Source organism: Sceloporus occidentalis, unplaced genomic scaffold (genome assembly GCF_023333645.1).
Source record: "Sceloporus occidentalis isolate IW3139 unplaced genomic scaffold, rSceOcc1.0.p SCAF_3, whole genome shotgun sequence".
Lineage (NCBI taxonomy): Eukaryota > Metazoa > Chordata > Lepidosauria > Squamata > Phrynosomatidae > Sceloporus > Sceloporus occidentalis.
The window spans coordinates 15924565-15945854 of NW_028316983.1; the positions used below are offsets into that span (position 1 = coordinate 15924565).

The 21290-nt window shown below is 40.5% G+C and overlaps 1 protein-coding gene across 5 annotated transcripts in view; it reads left to right on the forward strand.

The window, feature by feature from the left end:
• SYCP2 (synaptonemal complex protein 2) overlaps window positions 1-21290 on the forward strand; it is a 103076-nt gene that overhangs the window by 37047 nt on the left and 44739 nt on the right. For all 5 annotated transcript variants that reach the window (XM_089513692.1, XM_089513694.1, XM_089513696.1 and 2 more), the window contains exons 19-24: window positions 4603-4772; window positions 8723-8798; window positions 8939-8996; window positions 10282-10400; window positions 10514-10899; window positions 13166-13290. In XM_089513692.1, coding sequence (XP_089369818.1) covers window positions 4603-4772; window positions 8723-8798; window positions 8939-8996; window positions 10282-10400; window positions 10514-10899; window positions 13166-13290 — 934 coding nt within the window. The remainder of the gene's footprint in view (window positions 1-4602; window positions 4773-8722; window positions 8799-8938; window positions 8997-10281; window positions 10401-10513; window positions 10900-13165; window positions 13291-21290) is intronic.

Genomic DNA, 21290 nt, shown 5'->3' on the forward strand with positions numbered 1-21290 from the left:
TGATTGGAACAAGGAGGCAAGATACTCCAAAAATGAACCTCCATATTGTGGTAAAGCATGAAGATAAATGATCTAATTTATTATTTAACATAATTCTGGATCCTACATTAACAAAAGTTAAAACTGTTGATCTTTGGGAGGAGAAACATGCAGATAAGAAAATAAGTTTTCTGATATTTGCTGATGATTTAGTATTATAGACTCATACAGTTGGAAGGGATCCCAAGGATCATCTAGTTAACACACTTCCAGTGCAGGTATCTGCAGCTAAGTATTCCCGAGAGGTGGCTCATCAACCTGTGTTTAAAAACTTCCAGCTAAGGAGCATCCACTACCTTCTGTTGTAGTCTGTTCCACTGTTGAACAGCTCTTGATCTTGAGATATTCTTTCTGTTGTTTAGTTAGAATTTTCTGTCTTGTTATTTGAAACTATGCCCTATAAGGAGAGACTTAGGGAACTGGGTGGGTTTAACTTGGAGAAGAGAAGGTTAAGAGGTGATATGATAGCCCTATTTAAATATTTGAAGGGATGCCATATTGAGGATGGGGTAAACTTGTTTTCTGCTGCTCCAGAGAATAGGACCCGGAGTAATGGATTTAAACTACAGGAAAAAAGACTCCAACTCAACATTAGGAAAAACCTCCTGACAGTGAGAGCTGTTCAAGAGTGGCCATCTGTCAGGTGTGCTTTAATTCTGTATTCCTGCATGGCAGGGGGTTGGATGGGATGGCCCTTGTGGTCTCTTCCAAATCTATGATTCTATGACTATCCCTTTGGGTTCTACACTGTGGAGCAGCAGAAGAACTCACTCAATCTTCCACCTGACAGGCCTTCAGATATTTGACGATGTTATCATATCATCTCTCAGTCATCTGTTCTCCAGGTTAAACACACATCACTTCAGCATGTGTTTCTCATAGGGCTTGTTTCCAGACTCTTTACAAACATGATTACCCTCCTCTAGACATGTTGATACTTGTTGATATCCTTTTAAAACAGAGTGCCCAGTACTGGAAGCACTTTCTAGCTGATGTCTAACCAAAGTAGAACAGAGTGATACTATTACTTTACTTGATCTTTGGACATGGCAGTTCTGTTGGTGCAGTTTAGTACTAAATTGGCCTTTTTTTATCCTCTTCACATCACGTGTTGACTGTTCAACCTATGGTCTCCTAAAACCTCTAGATTTTTTTTTTAGTTTATACTGCTGTCAAGCCAACTGTCACTACTTATATATTTGTGCATTTGATTTTTCCTAACTAAATACAGTACTTTGTATTTATTCCTAATTAAAGTATTTTTAGTATTAGGCAAGTACTCCATCCTAAACTCATCCTAAATTCTAATTCTGTCTTCTGAGATATTAGCTGCCCCTCCTAGTTTTATCTCATCTGCCCTGGTGGCGCAGTGGGTAAATGCCTGTACTGCAGCCATTCACTCAAAACCACAAGGTTGCGAGTTCAAGACCAGCAAAAGGGCCCAAGCTCGACTCAGGCTTGCATCCTTCCGAGGTCGCTAAAATGAGTACCCAGACTGTTGGGGGCAAATTAGCTTACTTGCTGTTCACCGCTATGATCTTTGGAATAGCAGTATATAAATAAAACAAATTATTAATTAATTACTGGGCTGAGGAGAGAACCCTGCAGCAACCCACTTGTCACTTCTTTCCAGGGAGAGTAGCCATTACAAATCTATCAAACATACAGTAGCATAAGGTATCTTGTTTTACCAGCATGTCTGGAAAAAAATATTGGGGTGGGGACTTGTTGTAGCTTCACTGAAATCAAGGTACATTACAGCCATGGCAGTCATTAGATCTGCTTGGTTGTGAACTCTATCAAAAATGCAGTTCATCTATCCTGGAAATAGGTTTATTTGTTAGCATGTTGTAATTATGATTGGATGAACTGAAACTTTAAAATTGTGTAACATTTTTGGCTGTTGTCTGGTTTTAAGATGCAGACTAAGAAATGCAATGGATTTGTAATTCAGATAGCAAAGGAATTATACACAGAGAACAATCTTTCAGCATAGCAAATTAATTTTGATATAATCTCATCAAGGGACATGGAGAAATATCTGGGTTGATGAAAACTGAGTTTTTGATGGGGATAAGCAAACATAATGGAGAACGATGTGTAGAGAGATCTTGTAGCACTTTTGAAACTAACTGAAAGAAAGAAGTTGGCAGCATGAGCTTTTGTAGACTTCAGTCTGCTTCCTCAAAGCATCTGAGGATGTAGACTGTAGTCTACAAAAACTCATGCTTTGAACTACTTTCAGTTAGTGTCAAAGGTGCTACAAGATCTCTCTACATACTGATTCTACAAACATGGCCATATCTTTGAATTCTACCATAATGGAGGACATTAGTTAAAGAGATAGGTAAAAGAGCCTTGAAATGGACTAAGTGGATAGAAATGTTGGAGACATGAATTGTTCTCTGTCTAATATGGAAGTGGACTTTTTCACCACAAGGAAGAATAATAAACTACCAAGGAGCTGTGAATGAGGATGCCTTAACAGCCACTTGGTCTCCAAGCCTTTTCTGTGTCTTTCCCCAATTTCACTCATCTCCAGAGTAGTAAGGAAAATTTGCCTGGAGAAAGGCTCCATTGTTCTGGTTGATCCTCTGACAGACCATGGGCTTCACAGATAGTTGTCTAGGAAAGGCTTATAATGTTTGGTCAAATAATACCATATTATGTCCCAAAGTCCAGGACTATACTGAGATTCCTACTGGCTTTAACTCGTTGTTCACCTTCTAAAAGGGACTCTTACTTAGAGGTCAGTTATTTTACAAAGGTGGCTAATACTTTTGTCTCAGCTTTCCATGATTCTACCCAGTGCATTTACTAAACAATATGAACATCTTTTTAATACTAGGTCTCTTGATCACTGATCTATGGGGATGAAAGGATTGTTCTGTTAATGAACTTAGGCCTTGTGCACACTAACCCCCAGGGCACCGTAAAGCCATGGCACTGTGGCTTTTGCACCCTTTCTAGGGAGCAAAAAGGAGCTGCTGTTTGCGGTTACTTTTCACACCCTGGAAAGGCCAGATCGGGGCTGTGGTGTGCGATTACCATGGGCCCCAATCTGGCTGTCAAAGGCTGGTGGCCACCCCTCTGGGGCTGTGTGTACAACCCCTTAGTCAAAGCATCTGTTGCATCACAATGACTCTCAGCATTCACATTGCACACACTGTTTTGGAAAACTGAGCCAGTATATTGATATTTCTGTACTCTTTCATTGTGGTCGAAGAGCATATTTCTTTGAAGGTACAGTTTAGTCATAACGCTTAGTTCCATTTGACTTTAGCAATAATTTATGAAGCCTGTTTGAAATTAAAAGGTGGAGAAGTCAGCAACATGGAGTGACAGAAACATGGAACCCTGTACAAGTGATAGGTATATGTAGATAATAGGATTTTATTTTTCATTTAAACTGCACATTACTTTCTCCTACAAACATGATTATTGCAAAGTTAAATGTGATATGTTGTTAAATATTTGTGTGATGTGTTGCTTAATGCTGATCAAGTTGCCCCTTACCAGAAATTAATTCATCTTCATTGTACAGTTCTCCATATTTGTGGGGGTTATGGGAATAAGAAATTGGGATCAAGGAGGAGAAGACAAGAGGTGCGATGGCCCCTCCGAGACCCCTTGCCTCCCCAATACTTTATCTGGGAAACCCAATTAGAGGATCGAGGAGAAGGCAAGAGGTGCCTTGGCCCTCCAGAGCCTTCTCCTCCCTGATCCTTTCCCTGGGCAGCCCAAGGAGAGGATGGGAGGAGAAGGATCTTGGGCGGGGACAAGGCACCTCCTGCCTTCACCTCCCTGATCTCTCCCTGGGCTACTCAAGGAGAGATTGGGAAAGGAAAAGGAGGAAGAACACCCACATTAGCGGCTTTGACCTTGTGAATAATTGAAACTGTGAGTCTCAAGGCCATGAATATGGAGGGCAGACAGTAGACACTTTTGAGGAACTAAATGGGAGCTTACAGTTGGGTTATAAGAATACAGAATATACCTTCCTACAGTCACTCCAGTACAGTCACATAAGATCAAAGTTGTAGCAATGTTAGAGAACCATCTGGATACCTCAGTGTATACTGCTACATTCTGAACATTCTCATCCTCATGAGAGAGGAGAGATCTTTATCCCCAACATGCCAGACAATGGACAGTAACAAGTTAAATCTATGTTTTAGTAAAAAATGAAAGAAATGCCTGCAGTTTTGGAGTGTGACTGACAATTTTGTTAGTTCTCTTTCATACAGATGATTCCTCTCCATCTTAGCTCTGGCTGAGGTACTTTGCCTTAATATGATGGGCTATCAGAAAACTGTTGTTTGGTTTTAAGGGGCATTGCCTCAACTAATACTTTTCTAATAACTCTACTAGTAGATCTACTAATAGATACTATATCGCTGGAACAGATCCCAAAAAATCATCCTGACCAACCATTTCACATAAGACTATGAAGTCCATAGTAAGCCCATGTGCTGCAATTTCTGTTTTTGTGCAAACAAACAAAAAAGAAGAAAAAGGAATGCAGACTTTATAAAAATAACCCAAATGTGAGTTTATTTACAGCAACTCCACGAAAATGCCGAATTAAAACACCTCTTCAGATGATGAGTTCTGTGGAAAGCAATGATATTTTCTCAGTACCTGAGAGAAGAATAATGAATTTTGGTCCAGAGGATAATGTTCCTATATGTTCTACAACTAAATCTCTTAAAAAGAATAGTTCTGTAGAAAAGGTAACTATATTATATCTATACAAGTCAAACATTTGGGAATTGGATGCATGAAAAGCTCTCAATGGTTTTTACTAAAGGTGGCAAAGAGCTGGCTGAGACTAGGGTGATGCTTGAAAAGGCAATGACCAGGTGTTCTTCACATCACTAAAGGATACAGACTAGTCAGCAGCCCAAATATGTGGGAATGTTTTCTTTTGCCTTAGACAGGCAGTTCCTGAATGGAAAAACTATTACTCATTAAATGATTGCAAAGATGGGGTTCAGTTGTATCATTTTGCTAACAGAACTGCTTTGGTCAATTATGGCCCTTTCCAGAAGGGCCTTTTAGTACGTACTGTGTACGTACTAGGGTTGCCTGGGGGCGTCTCTTTCAGACGCTCCCAACCCTAGTACGTACACAGTACGTACAAAATGGTGGCGCCGATTCTACATGGGCACCACCATTAGGACATCACGACCGCGCTGCCTCCAAGCTCCTTCCTTAATTTGTATTGCTAGTGCAGCATTTACACGGCTGCGCCAGTGACACAAAAGAGGAAGGGCTGAGTGGCCCTTTTCTCTTTTCCCCGCCGCTGTCAGGGTGTCCTTGGGGCTTGAAGCCCCAAGGACACCCCTTTCCAGGCTGCGGGAAGCGGCCTTTTGCCGCTTCCCGCGGCCTGGAAAAGTGGCGGATAAGGGCCTCAGGGCTGCCACTGTGGCAGCTGAGGCCCCGATCCGCCAGGGAAAGGGGCGGGTACAGGCTGCCCCAAAGAGGCGGTCTGTAATGCGCCTATAATTATGAAAAGAGGAAAGTTCCTTCCCACCTTCCACAGCCTACTGCATGCCCTGAAACTCTGCTGTAGAGAATTGGTTGTCACGAAGGACTATGGCAGGGTGGAGGGAAGAGGGAATTTTTGCCATGCTGATGAATTCCTGCTAATACGGTGTTTGATTTAAACTGATCTAATGATTCAGTAGTTCATGATGCTACTGAGACAGCAGTTCATTAGAAATATATGTGTAGAAAGGGTTTTTTTTGCATAAGAATTCTGCTCACTTATTGCAACAAATTTTAAGTGGCTAGTTTTACTCTGAAACAATATACTATATATATGTCTCTATGTAGGTTACAATTCCAGTGCTTGAAGTGCCCTTTGAATTCTTAGAATGGCTTTGAGCAGTCTGAGCAGGATCAAACAGTGGTGCACAAGATGAAAAGCCAATCTGTATAGATATTTACCCTCTTTGAAATCCAGCTAGGTTGGTCAGCATCTCTGAATGCTGCAGGATACCTCACATTGGGGGTGTACCAATCTGAACCAGTTTGGCAGGTCTCCATTCCATTAATTAAATCAGGCAGTTACTCACTGATTGGTCTGTCAATGCAACAATTTCTTTGTCAGCAGGAAAGGTGGAGTAAGGGAATTTGCTGTTTGCAGTTTGGCTTAGTTTTCCCCAAGATGGATGAAGTGTCCAGGCCACAGCCTTACCTTATCCATCATGTTTTCTTAATAATAATAATAATAATAATAATAATAATGATTCATGCAGACTTTGGCAACAAACAGCTTTCCTGTTTTATGCATCAAAGTCTAATATTCATATTTATTGAGCATAACATGTAAAAAGCACATGCAAGTTCACATGTTTGTGAACACCCCCCGGGAAATCCATAGAAGTCAAACTACAATGAATGGCAAATAGAAAGCATACAAAAAAGAAGAATTCTGAAGAAAGAGCATCTCAGGTCTTGATCTCCAGTCTGTAAGGAGCAATTAGCTCCTGTTCAAACTGACATTACTCCTCAAATCTCTGGAACCACTTCTTGAGAAGAACCTCAGGCAATGCAGTCCTAGGTTTCTCAGATCTCTGTGGAAAAGGTGGCAATGGTTGTCTCATCACCAATCCAATGAGAGTGTTTTTAAAGGCATGTTGGAGGGGGGGGGGGGTCACAGTTTCATCCTCCTTCCAGACAAATATCTTCTACCAGGCTGCTACCAGCCTCCAGGCCTCTTTCAGCCATCCCATTCCCATCCCAATGGCATTCACATCAGTTGCATTTCAACCAGTCCAGTTGATCCTGTTCCAGCTCAACACTGAGATCATGCTCTAGTTCAAAGACCTGCTCAAGCTCAAGGTCCCATTCCAGTTGGTACCACCACTGTACTTGCTTAACACTGAGGCCATCATCCCCACAGACATGATAGATCCCATAGCTCCGGATGCTCTAGATCAGGGGTAGGCAACCTTATTGAGCCGGGGGCCGGGTTGCTGTCCCTCAGACAACTGGGGGGCCGAAGCCAAAAAATAAATAATTAAATAATTTTTTAAAAAATTAAATATATAAATAAACCAGGATAAATGTAGGACAAAATTGTCAAATGGAAGACACTTTTTTAAAAAAAAAAAAATGGAGGACATGCGAAAAAATTTGCTGATTTTTTAAAAAATGTTAATATAAATGCATGTTTCTGAGGCTTCTATAGACAATTGCCCCCCAAAGACCCCGGCGACAATCGGTGGCAGGACCGGGCTGGGGCCGGCCCCAAGGCCTCGCCGGGCCGCATCCGGCCCGCGGGCCGCAGGTTGCCTACCTCTGCTCTAGATCAATCTCATCTGAATCCTGCTACTCCAGGTACAGAGAATTTTGGGACTATGGCTGTCATTAATGGTGGGACTATGCTTACTACTATAAGAATGAGGCCAGGCACCACTACTATATGTATCTCAGATATCCTTGGCACAGATGCTAAAAACACACTTTGACTTTTAAGTCTTCCAACTAGGCTGTTCAGAGCACAGGATAAGCTGTACAAGAGAGACCTTTGATAACACAACAAGAGCCTCTACTGTACAGATCACTACCAATACAGGAGGTCTCTAAGCAGGTTGCGAAGGGAGCTCAACTATCGACAAACAATGCTTCAGTCAGGCATAGCCCACTGTTCCAGCAGTTACTGCATCCTTGCAGTTTAACTGCAGGCGCTTTGGATTTCAGATTGGATTTGGACTCATTCACCATCCCTCTGACAATTTCTTCTCTTATGCTTGGGGACCTGGATCCAACCTCATCTACAAACAATGTGGAAGCCTTCATCAGACAGATTATGAGTATGGCAAAGTCTCTGGATCTTGCTGTGGCCCAGCTCAATCTCAGATTCACCATGTTCACACAAAAACTACCATGCCTGTGGCATTACCTGTGCTGCCCTATCTGGCTCTAGACATTCATAAGTCAGGGGTGACCCCCTCTTCCATTCCAACCTTTGTTTCAACAATAATACCCTTGTCACTGCTCAGTCCTGGCAGTAGTTATCATCTCAGTCTCATCTCTCACAATGTCAGCAATTTCATATTTCTATCAGCTACCTATTGAAAGCCTCTACTACATCATGTCTTCTACTAGGCATTGCATACTGAATATGGGTGGAACTTGCATCTTCCACCAGGTGTATCAGGTGACTACAGAGAACCGATCACCTGTTTGTGAAACTACACAGAGATTCCGAAGAAGAAAACCAGGTTGTTCATCTGTAACTGACATTTAAGTTATTATGTAAGCAATTAGCATCTGTCTTCCTTTTCCTCTGCAGGTGTATTTTGTTCCAAGATGGACATTTATTTTGTGCATTTGAATAGAACTACAAATATATGGAACCAAAAGCCAATCTTCTAATTCATAAGACTCAAGGGGAGAGGGCATGACGATCATGTCCCCCCCCCCCACTCTCTCTCTCTCTCTGTGTATAGATATAGATATTCCTTTCCACCATTCTCCAGCATCTCTGTCCTATAGGATTTAAATGATGAAAATGATTTTGAAAACTTACAGATACTATAATATGTTGTTTTGATTTTTTTTTTTTAGAACAGAATTTGGATAAATGGGGATGTAACTCAATTAATATGCATGCTAACTTAATTGCATGCATGCTAACTCATTATTTTTTGTATTTTATGCTTTTGTGTAGCAAGTTCAAGTTGAAAAAGTAATCAACATGTGCCACAGTGAGGAAGATATGGATACCAAGAAAAAACAACAAATAGGTAAGTAGCTGAATACATTTCACCAATCTTGTTTTAAAACTGTTTTCACATTTGTATAGACTATCTTTCACAATATTAGTATTTCAATTTAATGTAATTTAAAAATGTAAATTAAACTTTAATATCTTTGTTTCATTTAGCTGAATTAATAGATATTGTTCCTGATTCTCAGCCAGTAAACAAAAATTGCAAACAGTTGTAAGTACAGAAAATTAATTATAAGTATAATTTTTAATATTTCTGATATCAAGATGGTCCATAGCCTTTGACCTGAGAAACATGCCAGTTATCCCTTCTTTTATTCATTTTTACACCTTGCTTTCTCATTTAAAAATACACTGATGATTAGTAGTTACCATAAGTGTTTTCAGATTTGTACACAGATTTCGTTTGTAGTCATCCTTTATGCATAATGAGTGATACCTTTGGCAAAGAACAACTCTATTGATGATAAGTGTTAACCAAAGAAAAGAACTGGTATTTACCAATAATACTCTTTCTTCTTCTGGAGGTTGACAGCCATCCTGACGCTTTCTACATGAAAATCATATCCCTTGTTTTGCATGAAAAGCATATGAGAGTGGCCATTTAGTGGTGGCTGCTCCCCATAGAAAAGCCTCTACTGTATCCATGATCCTTGTTCACTAGATTATGGCTATTAGCATGCCTGTATTTCAGATGAAATTAATATAAGGTATTTTACCAGGTAAAACTCATAAGAAATAAAGGATTTACATCTACAGTGTAAATATTCATTAGTTATTAACCCAATTTAATTAGGAGTCCAATGAATATCCATGAGTGTCCTGCAGCGAACATGTATTGCCTGGAATGAACAATTCCACTCACCAACTCCTTGAGTCTCAGCTAAGCAAAATATTGTAGCTTCAATTGGAAATTTACTCTAACCTCCAATTCTAGTTCTATTATATGTAGGAAGGCAAGACTGGAGCTTCACAAGTGGAGGTTCACTTTGTCTTTTCTCATGTTTCTTTTCTTTCCTTGCTGCTAACTTATTTAGTGGAAAAATATATTTTAAAAATTATGCAAAGCAAATCTACTGCAAAAAACCATTGTTTTAGGCACTGGAGAAACAGCAGGGAGTAGAATAAGTGGCAGAATGTGACAAAGGTGAAAACTGAAAGAGAGCCTCCAGGTCAGTAGTAGAATGGGAAGAGCAGGAAATGTCTTTTTTTTCTTCCAAATTGACAGTTGGTAGGAAAGAAGAGAAAAATCAGATGGTGTACACTGGCCTCTGAACAACACAATGCTACTTTATAATACTTTACTATAATGGTAGCATTGCAGTTAATCCCAGTCTCTGTCGTTAAGTGGAAGGACAAGTTTTAATAAATATGTTTTAAGGCAGTGAAAGTACTGGGGCCATCTTTTAAGTAAATTTATTTTATATTTGGCAGTAAATATATAAGTAAAAAATATAAAGGTTAAAATGTTTGTTGATAAAATTGGATTTTTTTTAAAGATTACCTGGCATGGAGGAAAATTCTGTTTCTGAAATTAAAACCCAGAAACGACAGATGTGTTCAGTACCGGAGACAATAATATCACATTGTAACAAGCACAATATAAGTGCACAAGAAAGTACGTACCACTATTATACTATTAATCTATCTGTAAGAAGTATGTTCTGTGATAAATGAGATTTTCTTTAAAATCCTATTTTAACTTAAAACATGTTTCTTGTTTTATATTAGCTTCTAATCTAAGTGATAGAGTTGCCAAGCAAAAGGCTTTCTCTTCCATATTTGAAATGAGTTCTGCAGAGGTGAAAAGCAAACTGCATTGCAGTGGAGACATCGTGGAACAACAGCACAATGAAACCAATACAATACCAGTAAAAAGTGGCAAGATACACAGCACAGAGCCGCAAAATAGTTTTAACCCTTTGGATGAGAAAATATCAAAAAGTAGCAGAAAAAATCTTGTTTCCAATAAACCTGAAGTATCTGTTCATACCACCCAAATGAATGACAGTTCTCTCATACCTTTAGGATACCCAAAATCAGCGACTGCAACCAGTGATGATGCTGAATTTGATGTATATTCTAGGGAAAAAACAGCTAATAAGAAAACTAATCCGGTAAACATGAAACTAAATTGTAACTGTTTATAACATTGTAACTAATGATATATATGTTTTTCAGCTTCATATCATTAATTGAACTGGATTAATAAAATGGCAAGAAAATTCATTAGTCACAAATATTATTTAGACTGCAGTCCTGTGGTCCCCAGAAGGACATACTCAGTGTTTCCTAATTAAAATTACACACTCACTTCCTTTTCTCCCCACAATCAAAAAGATGAGGGACCTGCATTTACTTTTTCCTGTGGGCAGAAAAAGCAGTTTGTGGGCAAGACTGATTGGGAAAATGACTCACAAGAAAAGTATTAAGCATCCTTCTCCCCAGTCTTGCTGCTCCAGTTGCAGCTACATTAAATTTAAATACATCCTGGTAAGAGATTCTGCCAATGCCATGTCAAGTTTAAGCAAAGGAAAATGTAAGTGAAAAATGAGAATATAATAGAGTTATAATGTTTGAACAAGTGAACTACATTTTGTATTGTATTGTGAAGCTAGTAAATCTAATTGGCTGAGCTGCTGAAAGCAGAGATCTTCATAAGCATAGTGTTTGCAATCTAATTTCTATGAATGAAGAAAAATAATTAGCTAGGATTAAAGCTTCTCACAGTAGCTGAGGTACAGGCACAGTTTTATGATATAGTTGGTGCCTAGAAAAAAGTTTAGGGAGGTAGGACAGAAGAAAAGGGAAACTCAGAGGCAAGGAGGCCAACAGACAGAACTGAAGGCCTGGATCCTATTTGTTGTTACAAATAGATTAGAATGATAGTAGAAGTGGTAGTAAAACCTCATATATTCCGAGAAAAATCTAGGGTTATTGGAAAGACCCAGTAACCTGAGCAAGAAGGGCTAAGCCTGTGACTTGGAGGAAACAGTTGCTAGGTCTAGAAAGTTTAGACCAAGGTGGGCAAACTGCAGCCCATAGGCTGCATGCAACCCCACGATCACTGTTATGACCATATGACCTCCCAGGGATCACCTTTGTATTACTCCAAAATGCCCCCAAATGGCCTCTGGGCAATGTGAAGGGCCTTTTCACCACATTTGGAGGCCCCCTGAAAGCTTCAGGCTAAAAGAGAATTGTAAACCATGTCAAAAAAATGTTTTACCCAAAATTGCCCTCTACAGCATATTAGAGGCTCCCTGGACTGATTTAGATCCCAGAAAAGCGTTTTAAAAAACCAAAAAAACAGGAAGTATACAGGAAGCAATTTCTGCTCATGGGCTTAAAAGGGCCTAGCAAAGCTCATATATATATATATATATATATATATATATATATATACACACACACACACACACACACACACACACACATATATATACACACATACATACACACATATATATATATATGCACCATGGGAGCCCTCTAGAGGGTGTTTGAATGCAAGGAAAATTTTTTATCCCCCCCTCCAAGTATTTGTGGTGGTGTGGTGGGGGATGTAGTCCTCTTGGGAGACCAATGTGGCCCTCTTGTCTTCCACAGTTGCCTATCCCAAGGGCAGGAAACTTGTAGCCTCAAAATACTTTAGGATTCCACCCCCCACCAGTTCCCATTAGTGTGGCCAGCGGTAAGGGACAATTCTTGGGGCTCCACCCACAGTCTCAACCTTAACAGAGAGGGTTTGCCTCTACAAATGGTATAGGAAAGGAATTTGGCCATTTGTGGCTTCTGCTGATAAGATATTGTCACTTGGTAACTCAAAGGAAAATGCTGGAGCTAAGGAATGTGGAAAGGTTGTGGTAGCTGAAATATAAATACTGATTGAAATAATGTATCAACCAACCATTGGGCTGCAGACCTCCAGTACTCAATTTGTACTTCAGGATTTCTTGGGAACTTATTGATTACCAAGTAGAGGATAAAATGTAACCAGAAACAAAGTTTGTAATCCTTGAGAAACTACAGTGAGTGATGGAAAAGCTTGTTTGCAAATATATTTTTAGTTGTTGAGAATTTCCATTTGATGATTTGAAACAAGTGTGGAAGTGCAGCCATGCAAACTATTTTGATCCAGCTGTCTGCACATCTGTCTCCCACTTCTTTGATATATTAAATTTAATGGATGGCTTTAATATACTTACATTTCCTGCATACTGTAAGAGTTCTTTTTATAATTCCAGATTGGTGAAATTTGCTTTCATTTGTTATGGATTTTGGCTAAAATGCTGGATTTCTGATTTAATGTAATAGAAGCAATGTTATTTTAGTAATCAGATTTTGTGAAATATTTAATACATTATTTGCAAAATCTTTCAGAAAGCAAAATCAAAAGCAGGGGTTGAAGCAGCAGAATTGTTAATAAGTAATATCAGTGACAGATACAAAGAAAAGGATTTGGCAAAAAGTACAAGAGAACTAAACCAGTCATTTTCAAAAAAGAGGTATTGTATGTTTATTGTCTTGTTATAGTACCTTCAGTGTGTCCTCATATGATTAATTCCTTTCCACTTGTGCCTGCCATAAAGAATTATGAGTGTATGTATGAGGTGGCTATTTTGTGACACAAACAAGTGAATTCAGTAGATTTAATGGTTGGGCCTCATATTTACCTATTCTAAACAGTACTTGTGATATCACTGTAATTAATATAATACATGTGTGAGTGTGTGTGCGCGCGTGCATATGATATAGTAAGCACTCAATGAATTCAATTTATCGTTTAATCAGAAGGATGAGGAACATCTTAGTGCAATAAGCAATGTTAGCAAAGTGCTTCAGTTTTGTTGATGATTTCAACTGTTCCAAATGTTAATAAATCAAACATTTTGGCATAAAAGAGGAATTTGTAAATGCTAAATGGTTAAAAAATGCTGCAGTATGTACCTTATTCATTCCTGTTTTCCGATGTTCTTGGTAATTTCATTTTTGCTGAAAACTGCTGCTGACAGTGTAACCTTTGCTATTAAAAGATTATTGCCAGTCTGATGATCACATGTAGTCAATCACATATGGTTACAGATGTGGTCACAAAGCTAATTGAGAAGGTAGTAGGTTTTTCCTGCTTTGATTTTGAATGAGTAAATACTTTTTGCCGTTTTGAGCCCGCTCCCCCCTTTTAAAAAAATCTGAAAGGGGATGGCATTTTCACAGAAGAAAGAAAGTTCTACCTTTTGGGTTCAATTCTAGTTTAAATCATAGAATCAGAGTTGGAAGAGATTTCAAGGACCGTCAAGTCCAGCCCCCTGCCAATGAGTTGATAGCAGTTTTAAATGAAGTCTTGTTTACTTCCAGTGACAGATACCACATCCAGTGATAGCCATGTGAATCCCAGCAGCCCACTCAGAATTCTATCAGCATTTTTATCTTATTTTTGTCTTAATTTTTGTATGTTTTTACTCTCTCAGTGGCCAGTAGCCAAGGAGTTGCATAGGAGTTCCCCAGCACCATTTTCTGGTTTTCCCCCTTCAAGTAGGAATGTAGCCACTTTAAAACAGTGCCCCCATTCTAGTAAAACAACCCAGAAAAGGGTATCATGGTTAATGGTTTTGAAAACTCCTAAGATGTCCAGCAGATCTGACACACTTCCTCTTTCCAGTTCCAAAGAAGGTCATCCAACAAAACAACCAAAGACATCACTGAGCCTGAAGCTAGACTGAAATGGATCTAGATAATCTGTTTCATTCATGAACAGTGGAACTTGTCCAAAAATGGAATATTAGAGATTGGCCGATAATCATCCAATAGAGTTGGATTCAGGGAGACCATTTTCAATAGGGGTCTTACAAGTGTCTCCTTTAAGCAGGTCAGAATGCTGTCATGCTAGAGAGAGACATTAATCATATCTGTTACCCATGCAGCCATTCCCCTCTAGTCTTTTTAATAAGCTAGGAAAGTCAAGGATACACCATGCATGTGGTGGTTTTCATCTTTCCAAGGATCCTCCCTAAATCCTCCTGCTGTACAGACTGAAAAGTATCTATTAGTCTTGGACATGTTGGAGTCCAGGTTACATCCACTGGGCCTGTATTAATAGACTGGGTCCAAGTAGTTTTATCTATAAAGTGCTTAGCAAATTATTCACAATGGCCTGTTGACTGTTCTTGTGGGTCAAGATGTAAAAGGCCCCAACTGCTCCAAACAGTTCTTCTGGACTCTGCAGATGCAAAAGTGGCAGAGATTTTTTTGCTTCTGCACAGAATAAGTAAAGAGATAGTACAGGAATACCTGGTCAATCTAAACGAATATAAATCTCCAGGACCGGATGAACTACATCCAAGGATATTAAAAGAACTGGCAAATGTAATATCGGAGCCATTCTCTGAGAACTCCTGGAGAACAGGAGAAGCCCCAGCAGACTGGAGGAGGGCAAACGTTGTCCCCATCTTCAGAAAGGGGAAAAAAAGAGGATCCCAACAATTATCATCCAGTTAGTCTGATATCCAGATCAGGAAAGATTCTAGAGCAGATCATTAAGCAGAGAGTCTGTGAACATCTAGAAATGTCCAACCCCATTCTGCCATGCAGGAAATCTCAATCAAAGCATCCCCAACAGATGGCCATTCAGGCTCTGCTTAAAGGCCTCCAAAAATGGAGACTCCATTACACTCCGAGGGAGTTTGTTCCACTGTCGAAAAGCCCTTACTGTCAGGAAGTTCCTCCTAATGTTGAGGTGGAATCTCTTTTCCTGTAGCTTGCATCCATTGTTCCTGGTCCTGTTCTCTGGAGCAGCAGAAAACAAGCTTGCTCCCTCTGCAATATGACATCCCTTCAAATATTTAAACAGGGCTATCATATCACCTCTTAATCTTCTGTTCTCCAGGCTAAACATCCCCAGCTCCCTAAGTCGTTTCTCATAGGGCAAGGTTTCCAGACCCTTCACCATTTTAGTCGCCCTCCTTTGGACACGCTCCAGTTTCTCGATGTCCTTTTTAAATTGTGGTGCCCAGAACTGGACACAATATTCCAAGTGGGTCCTGACCAGAGCAGAATATAGTGGCACTATTACTTCCCTTGATCTAGACACTATACTTTTATTGATGCAGCCTAAAATTGCATTGGCCTTTTTAGCTGCTGTGTTTCACTGTTGACTCATGTTCAACTTATGGTCTACTTGGACTCCCAGATACCTTTCACATGTAGTCTCATTCAGCCAGGTGTCCCCCATCCTATATCTGTGCATTTTATTTTTCTGCCCTAAGTGCAGTACCTTACATTTCTCCGTGTTGAATTTCATTTTGTTAGCTTTGGCCCAGCTTTCAAGTCTATTCAGGTCATTTTGAATTTTGATCCTGTCCTCTGGGGTATTAGCTATTCCTCCTAATTTGGTGTCATCTGCAAATTTGATAGGTATGCTCCCAATTCTGTCATCCAGGTCATTGATAAAGATGTTGAATAACACTGGGCCCAGGACAGAGCCCTGTGGGACTCCACTGGTCACTTCCCTCCAGGATGAAAAGGAGCCATTGTTGAGCACCCTTTGCGTTCAGCCGGTCAACCAATTACAGATCCATTTAACAGTTACTTTGTCTAGCCCACATTTTACAAGCTTGTTTGCAAGAATGTCATGGGAAACCTTGTCAAAGGCCTTACTGAAATCAAGATATACTATATCCACAGCATTCCCTTCATCTACCAAGCTGGTAATTTTGTCAAAGAAAGAGATTAGATTTGTCTGGCATGACTTGTTTCTCTGAAACCCATGTTGACTTTTTGTGATTATGGCATTGCCTTCTAGATGTTCACAGACTCTCTGTTTAATAATAATAATAATAATAATAATAATAATTTGTTTTATTTATATACCCCTATTCCAAAGATCATAGCGGTGAACAGCAAGTAAGCTAATTAGCAAGTAAGCTAATGATCTGCTCTAGAATCTTTCCTGGTATTGATGTCAGACTAACTGGACGATAATTGCTGGGATGCTCTTTTTTTCCCCTTTTGAAGATGGGAACAACGTTTGCCCTCCTCCAGTCTGCTGGCACTTCTCCTGTTCTTCAGGCGTTTTCAAAGGTTATTGCCAATGGCTCCAATATTACATTTGTCAGTTCTTTTAATACCCTTGGATGTAGTTCATCTGGTCCTGGAGACTTAAATTCATTTAGATTAACAAGGTATTCTTGTACTATCTCTTTACTTATTTTGTGCTGAAATTCCCCTATTCTGTCCTCTGCTCCATTTTCCTCAGGTTGAGCACCCTTTTCCTTTTCTGAGAAGACTGAGGCAAAGAAGGTGTTGAGTAATTCTGCCTTTTCTCTGTACCCTGTTAGCATTTTGCCATCTTCTGCACATAGTGGCCCTACCATTTCCTTCTTCCTTTTGCTGCAGACATACCCAAAAACACCCTTTTTATTGTTTTTAACCTCTCTAGCAAGCCTGAGTTCATTCTGCGCTTTAGCTTTTCTGACTTTACCCCTACACATGCCTGCTATTTCTTTGAATTCCTTTTTTGTGATTTTCCCCCTTTTCAATTTCTTATACATGTTCCGTTTAAAATCTTGCTCAGTTGAAAGTTCCTTAGTCATCCATCCTGGTTTCTTGAGATATCTTCCATTTTTCTTTCTCACTGGAACTGCTTGAAATTGTGCCTTCAGTATCTTCCTTTTGAGAAACTCCCATCTGTCCTGAACTCCCTTCTCTTTAGTATTTCTGACCATGGGATCACCCTCAATGCTTCTCTAAGTTTACTGAAATCCGCTCTCCTAAAGTCTAGACTGCGTGTATGACTATGCCTGGCTTCTCCTTTCCACTGTATAACAAACTCCAGGAGAACATGGTCACTTCCACCTAAGGATCCCACCACTTGCATCCCATTAATCAAGTCATCTTTGTTCGTTAGGATCAGATCTAAAATAGCTGACCCCCTTGTTGCCTCTTCAACCTTTTGAACAATGAAATTGTCTTCGAGGCAAGTGAGGAATTTGCTAGACCTTGAGGATTTTGCTGAGTTTGACTTCCAGCAAATATCAGAATAGTTGAAGTCACCATCACTACTACATCTCCCCTTTCTGAGTGTGTACTGATCTGTTCTAAAAAGGTGTCATCCAATCCCTCCATCTAACTCACCATAACATCCTTGTTGTTTCCCTGCCCTTTAATTTTTATCCAGATGCTCTCCACCTGGCTGCCAGTATTGCTGTCCTGGATCTCTTCACTGGAGTAAATATCTCTGACATACAGTGTGATTCCTCCTCCTTTCCTGTTTGGCCTATTTCTCTTAAAAAGGTTATACCTCTCTATTTCTAAATTCCAGTTCTGAGACTGATCCCACCAGGTTTCAGTGATGTCTAATATATCATAGTTACTTTGTTGTACTAGGAGTTCAAGTTCATCTTGCTTATTTCCCATGCTCTGTGCATTAGTGTAGAGATATCGCAGACCAAAGGTCCCCTTTACTTGCTGCCTGTGCAAGTTTTTTTGCCTCCCACTGTTGGCTCCTTGCACTTTTTGTCTTGTTTCCTCTATGTCAGTTTGACTATTTTCTCCATCGCTTTCGCCTTCCATAATATTTTCTCTCTCCCCCATGAAACTCAGTTTAAAGCCCTCCTGATCAAATTCTTGAGACTGTTGGCAAAAACATTTCTTCCAACTAGCCTGAGATGCATTCCATCCATTGCAAGAAGTCCCTCCTCATGGAACCGCAGCCCATGATAGAAGAATCTAAATCGTTCTCGGCGGCACCATCTGCAGAGCCAGTTGTTTACATCTGCAATTTTCCTCTCCCTTCCTGGACCGTGCCCTTCAACTGGCAGAAGAAACGAGATGACAACTTGTGCATCCATTTCTTTCAGCTTCTTACCAAGAGCCTCGTAATCCCTTCTGATGTTCTGAAGGCTGTGTCTTGCAGTATCATTGGTTCCCACACGGACCAAAAGGAAGGGGTATTGGTCAGTAGGCTTTACCAGTCTTGTCAGCCTCTCTGTCACATCATGGATCTTTGCCCCGGGGAGACAACACACCTCTTGAGACATCTTGTCAAGCCTACACTACGATGACATGCCTCCTCCGAGGCTTAGCAGCAACTGTTCCCTCTCGTGGAACTCTCAGGCTCCCCTGCTCTGTCCCTGAAGTCTGTCCATGCTGCTCCTCCTCGTCCTCCTTGATAAGGGAAAGAGCATCGAATCGATTCTCTAGCTGCAAGCTCCCAGAACAATCCCTTCTTGCCCTACTTCTCTGTGTGACATTCCTCCAGCTGTCTGCCTCCTGTGTATGTGAAGTGACTTCCTTCACCCCAGAAACGTCTTCTGTGTGGTACTCATCCAAGATCGTTAGTTCTGTTGTGTCCAGGAAATCCTCTTGCTCCCTAATATTCTGAAGTGTAGCTACTCTGGACTCCAACTGCTGTACTTTCTCCTCCTAGAGTGCTACCAATTTGCACTTGGTGCATGTGAGGTTCTCCACTTCTGTACGCAGGAAAACAAACATCCCAGAAGTGTTGCATGTGACTGCAGTAGTTCCCTCAGTGTCCATATTGCAAAGTCTTTAGTAATCACTGAAACAAGGCTGTGGGCTTCCTCCTCAAAAAAATCCTGTGGTAAACACCAACGTTAAGGCCCCTAATGATCTGTCCTTTTCACCAGTCTCTGGCAACGAGCTCAATCTACTGGGAATAGGAATGTCCCGGCTGCTAGCTTGTACTTAAGGGCAAGGTTCTGACTAAAGGTTTGCTCCTCAACTGCTGCCTCTGCTGTAGAATTCTTTGAATTAAAAAAAGGACTGTGTTCGCAGTCTGGAGGTGCTCCTAGATCCGTCGCTTCACATGAGAAATCAGGTGAATGAGACAATCAGGAGTGCCTGCTATCAGCTTTGGCTGATATGCCAGCTGCGCCCTTTCCTGGAAGTAAAGGACCTAGAAACTGTGGTACATTCACTGGTAACCTCACGACTTTATTTCTGTAACGCGCCCTACATGGGGCTACCCTTGTGCCTAGTCCGGAAACTTCAACTAGTGCAAAATATGGCAGCCAGGCTGGTCACTGGAAAAACTAGGAGCCGGCCGAATTACACCCATCTTAAAATCTCTTCACTGGCTGCCTATTAGTTTCCGGGCACAGTACAAGGTGTTGGTTATAACCTTTAAAGCCTTACATGGCTTGGGTCCAACCTATTTGAGAGATCGCCTGCTTCCATATAATCCACCCCACACACTCAGGTCCTCTGGGAGGAATCTATTGCAGCCTTTAAAAACCAGACTAACTGCTACCTCCCAGACGGCCTTCTCTGCAATTGCTCCCAAACTATGGAATGGTCTGCCAGACGAGATCCGTCAAATTGCCAGCTTAGACAGCTTTAAAAAAGCTGTCAAGACGGATCTCTTCCGGCAGGCCTTTCCTGAATAAAGTGCCCGGCCACAGAATGACTGCCCCCCACATCATGTATTAGCCCACCACTCTGTCCTCGTATTTTTCTTTTTGTGTATGTGTGTGTATTTAATAGATATTTTAATTGTAACATGTTTAATCCTGTTTTAAGGGGGGAATTAGAGACATAGGCCTGTTACAGACTGCCAAAATAAAGCTGCTTCGGGTCTCTTTGGAGGTATGCAATTTAAATGATGCATGGGTCCTAAGAGTCCGGAGTTCACACCAAAGCCACACTCCATTCCTAAGCACCGGAGTGCAGCTTTTGGTGCAGCTTCCGGATTCTTAGGATGCATGCATCATTTAAATAGCATACCTCCAAAGAGACCCGAAGCAGCTTTATTTTGGCAGTCTGTAACAGGCCATAATTTTGTAAATGTGGATTTTAATATGTTGTGAGCTGCTTTGACTGTCTTGTAACAGAAAAGCGGGATATAAATAAAAGTTTTATTATTTGTTATTATTTAGTCTGCTGGCTCCACCCACTAGTGACTCACAGATGTGACTCACAGAAGCTCCACCCCCTCAGCTACTACCACACTCTCCTAGAGTTGTTTTTTTTAATTCAGTCACCACTCAAAATGGCTGCCCAGCACCTTCTCTCCTCCTCCTCTCTGGCAGGAGAGAATAGAACACCTGATCAGGAGGATGAAATCATAATAGACCACTTGAACTCCACCTCCCTGCTTCCCAAATCTTGTTATTCTACAGAATAGGGAGAACTGAATGAGATTAATGTTAGGACTAGCATTTTAAACCTAAAGGGAGTGAATTTGGGGGATTACCAGTTTAGGGAGGATCATTTAGAATACCTAGAGCACTCCAGTACTTTATGAAACTACAAGCCACAGAATTCTACAAGATGGAACCATGACAATTAAGTAGAATAACCATTCTATAGTTGTCTAGTGTGAATGGACCAGAGGTATCTGGGAAGTCTCTCATTCATAGAGTCACTATAAATCAGAGTCAAATTGATGGCAAATAACAACAACATCCATGCCATAGTGTTTTCAGTTTTTATGTATGATTATGAAATCTGAGCAGCCAACAAAGCTGAAAGGAAGAGAATCACTCATTTG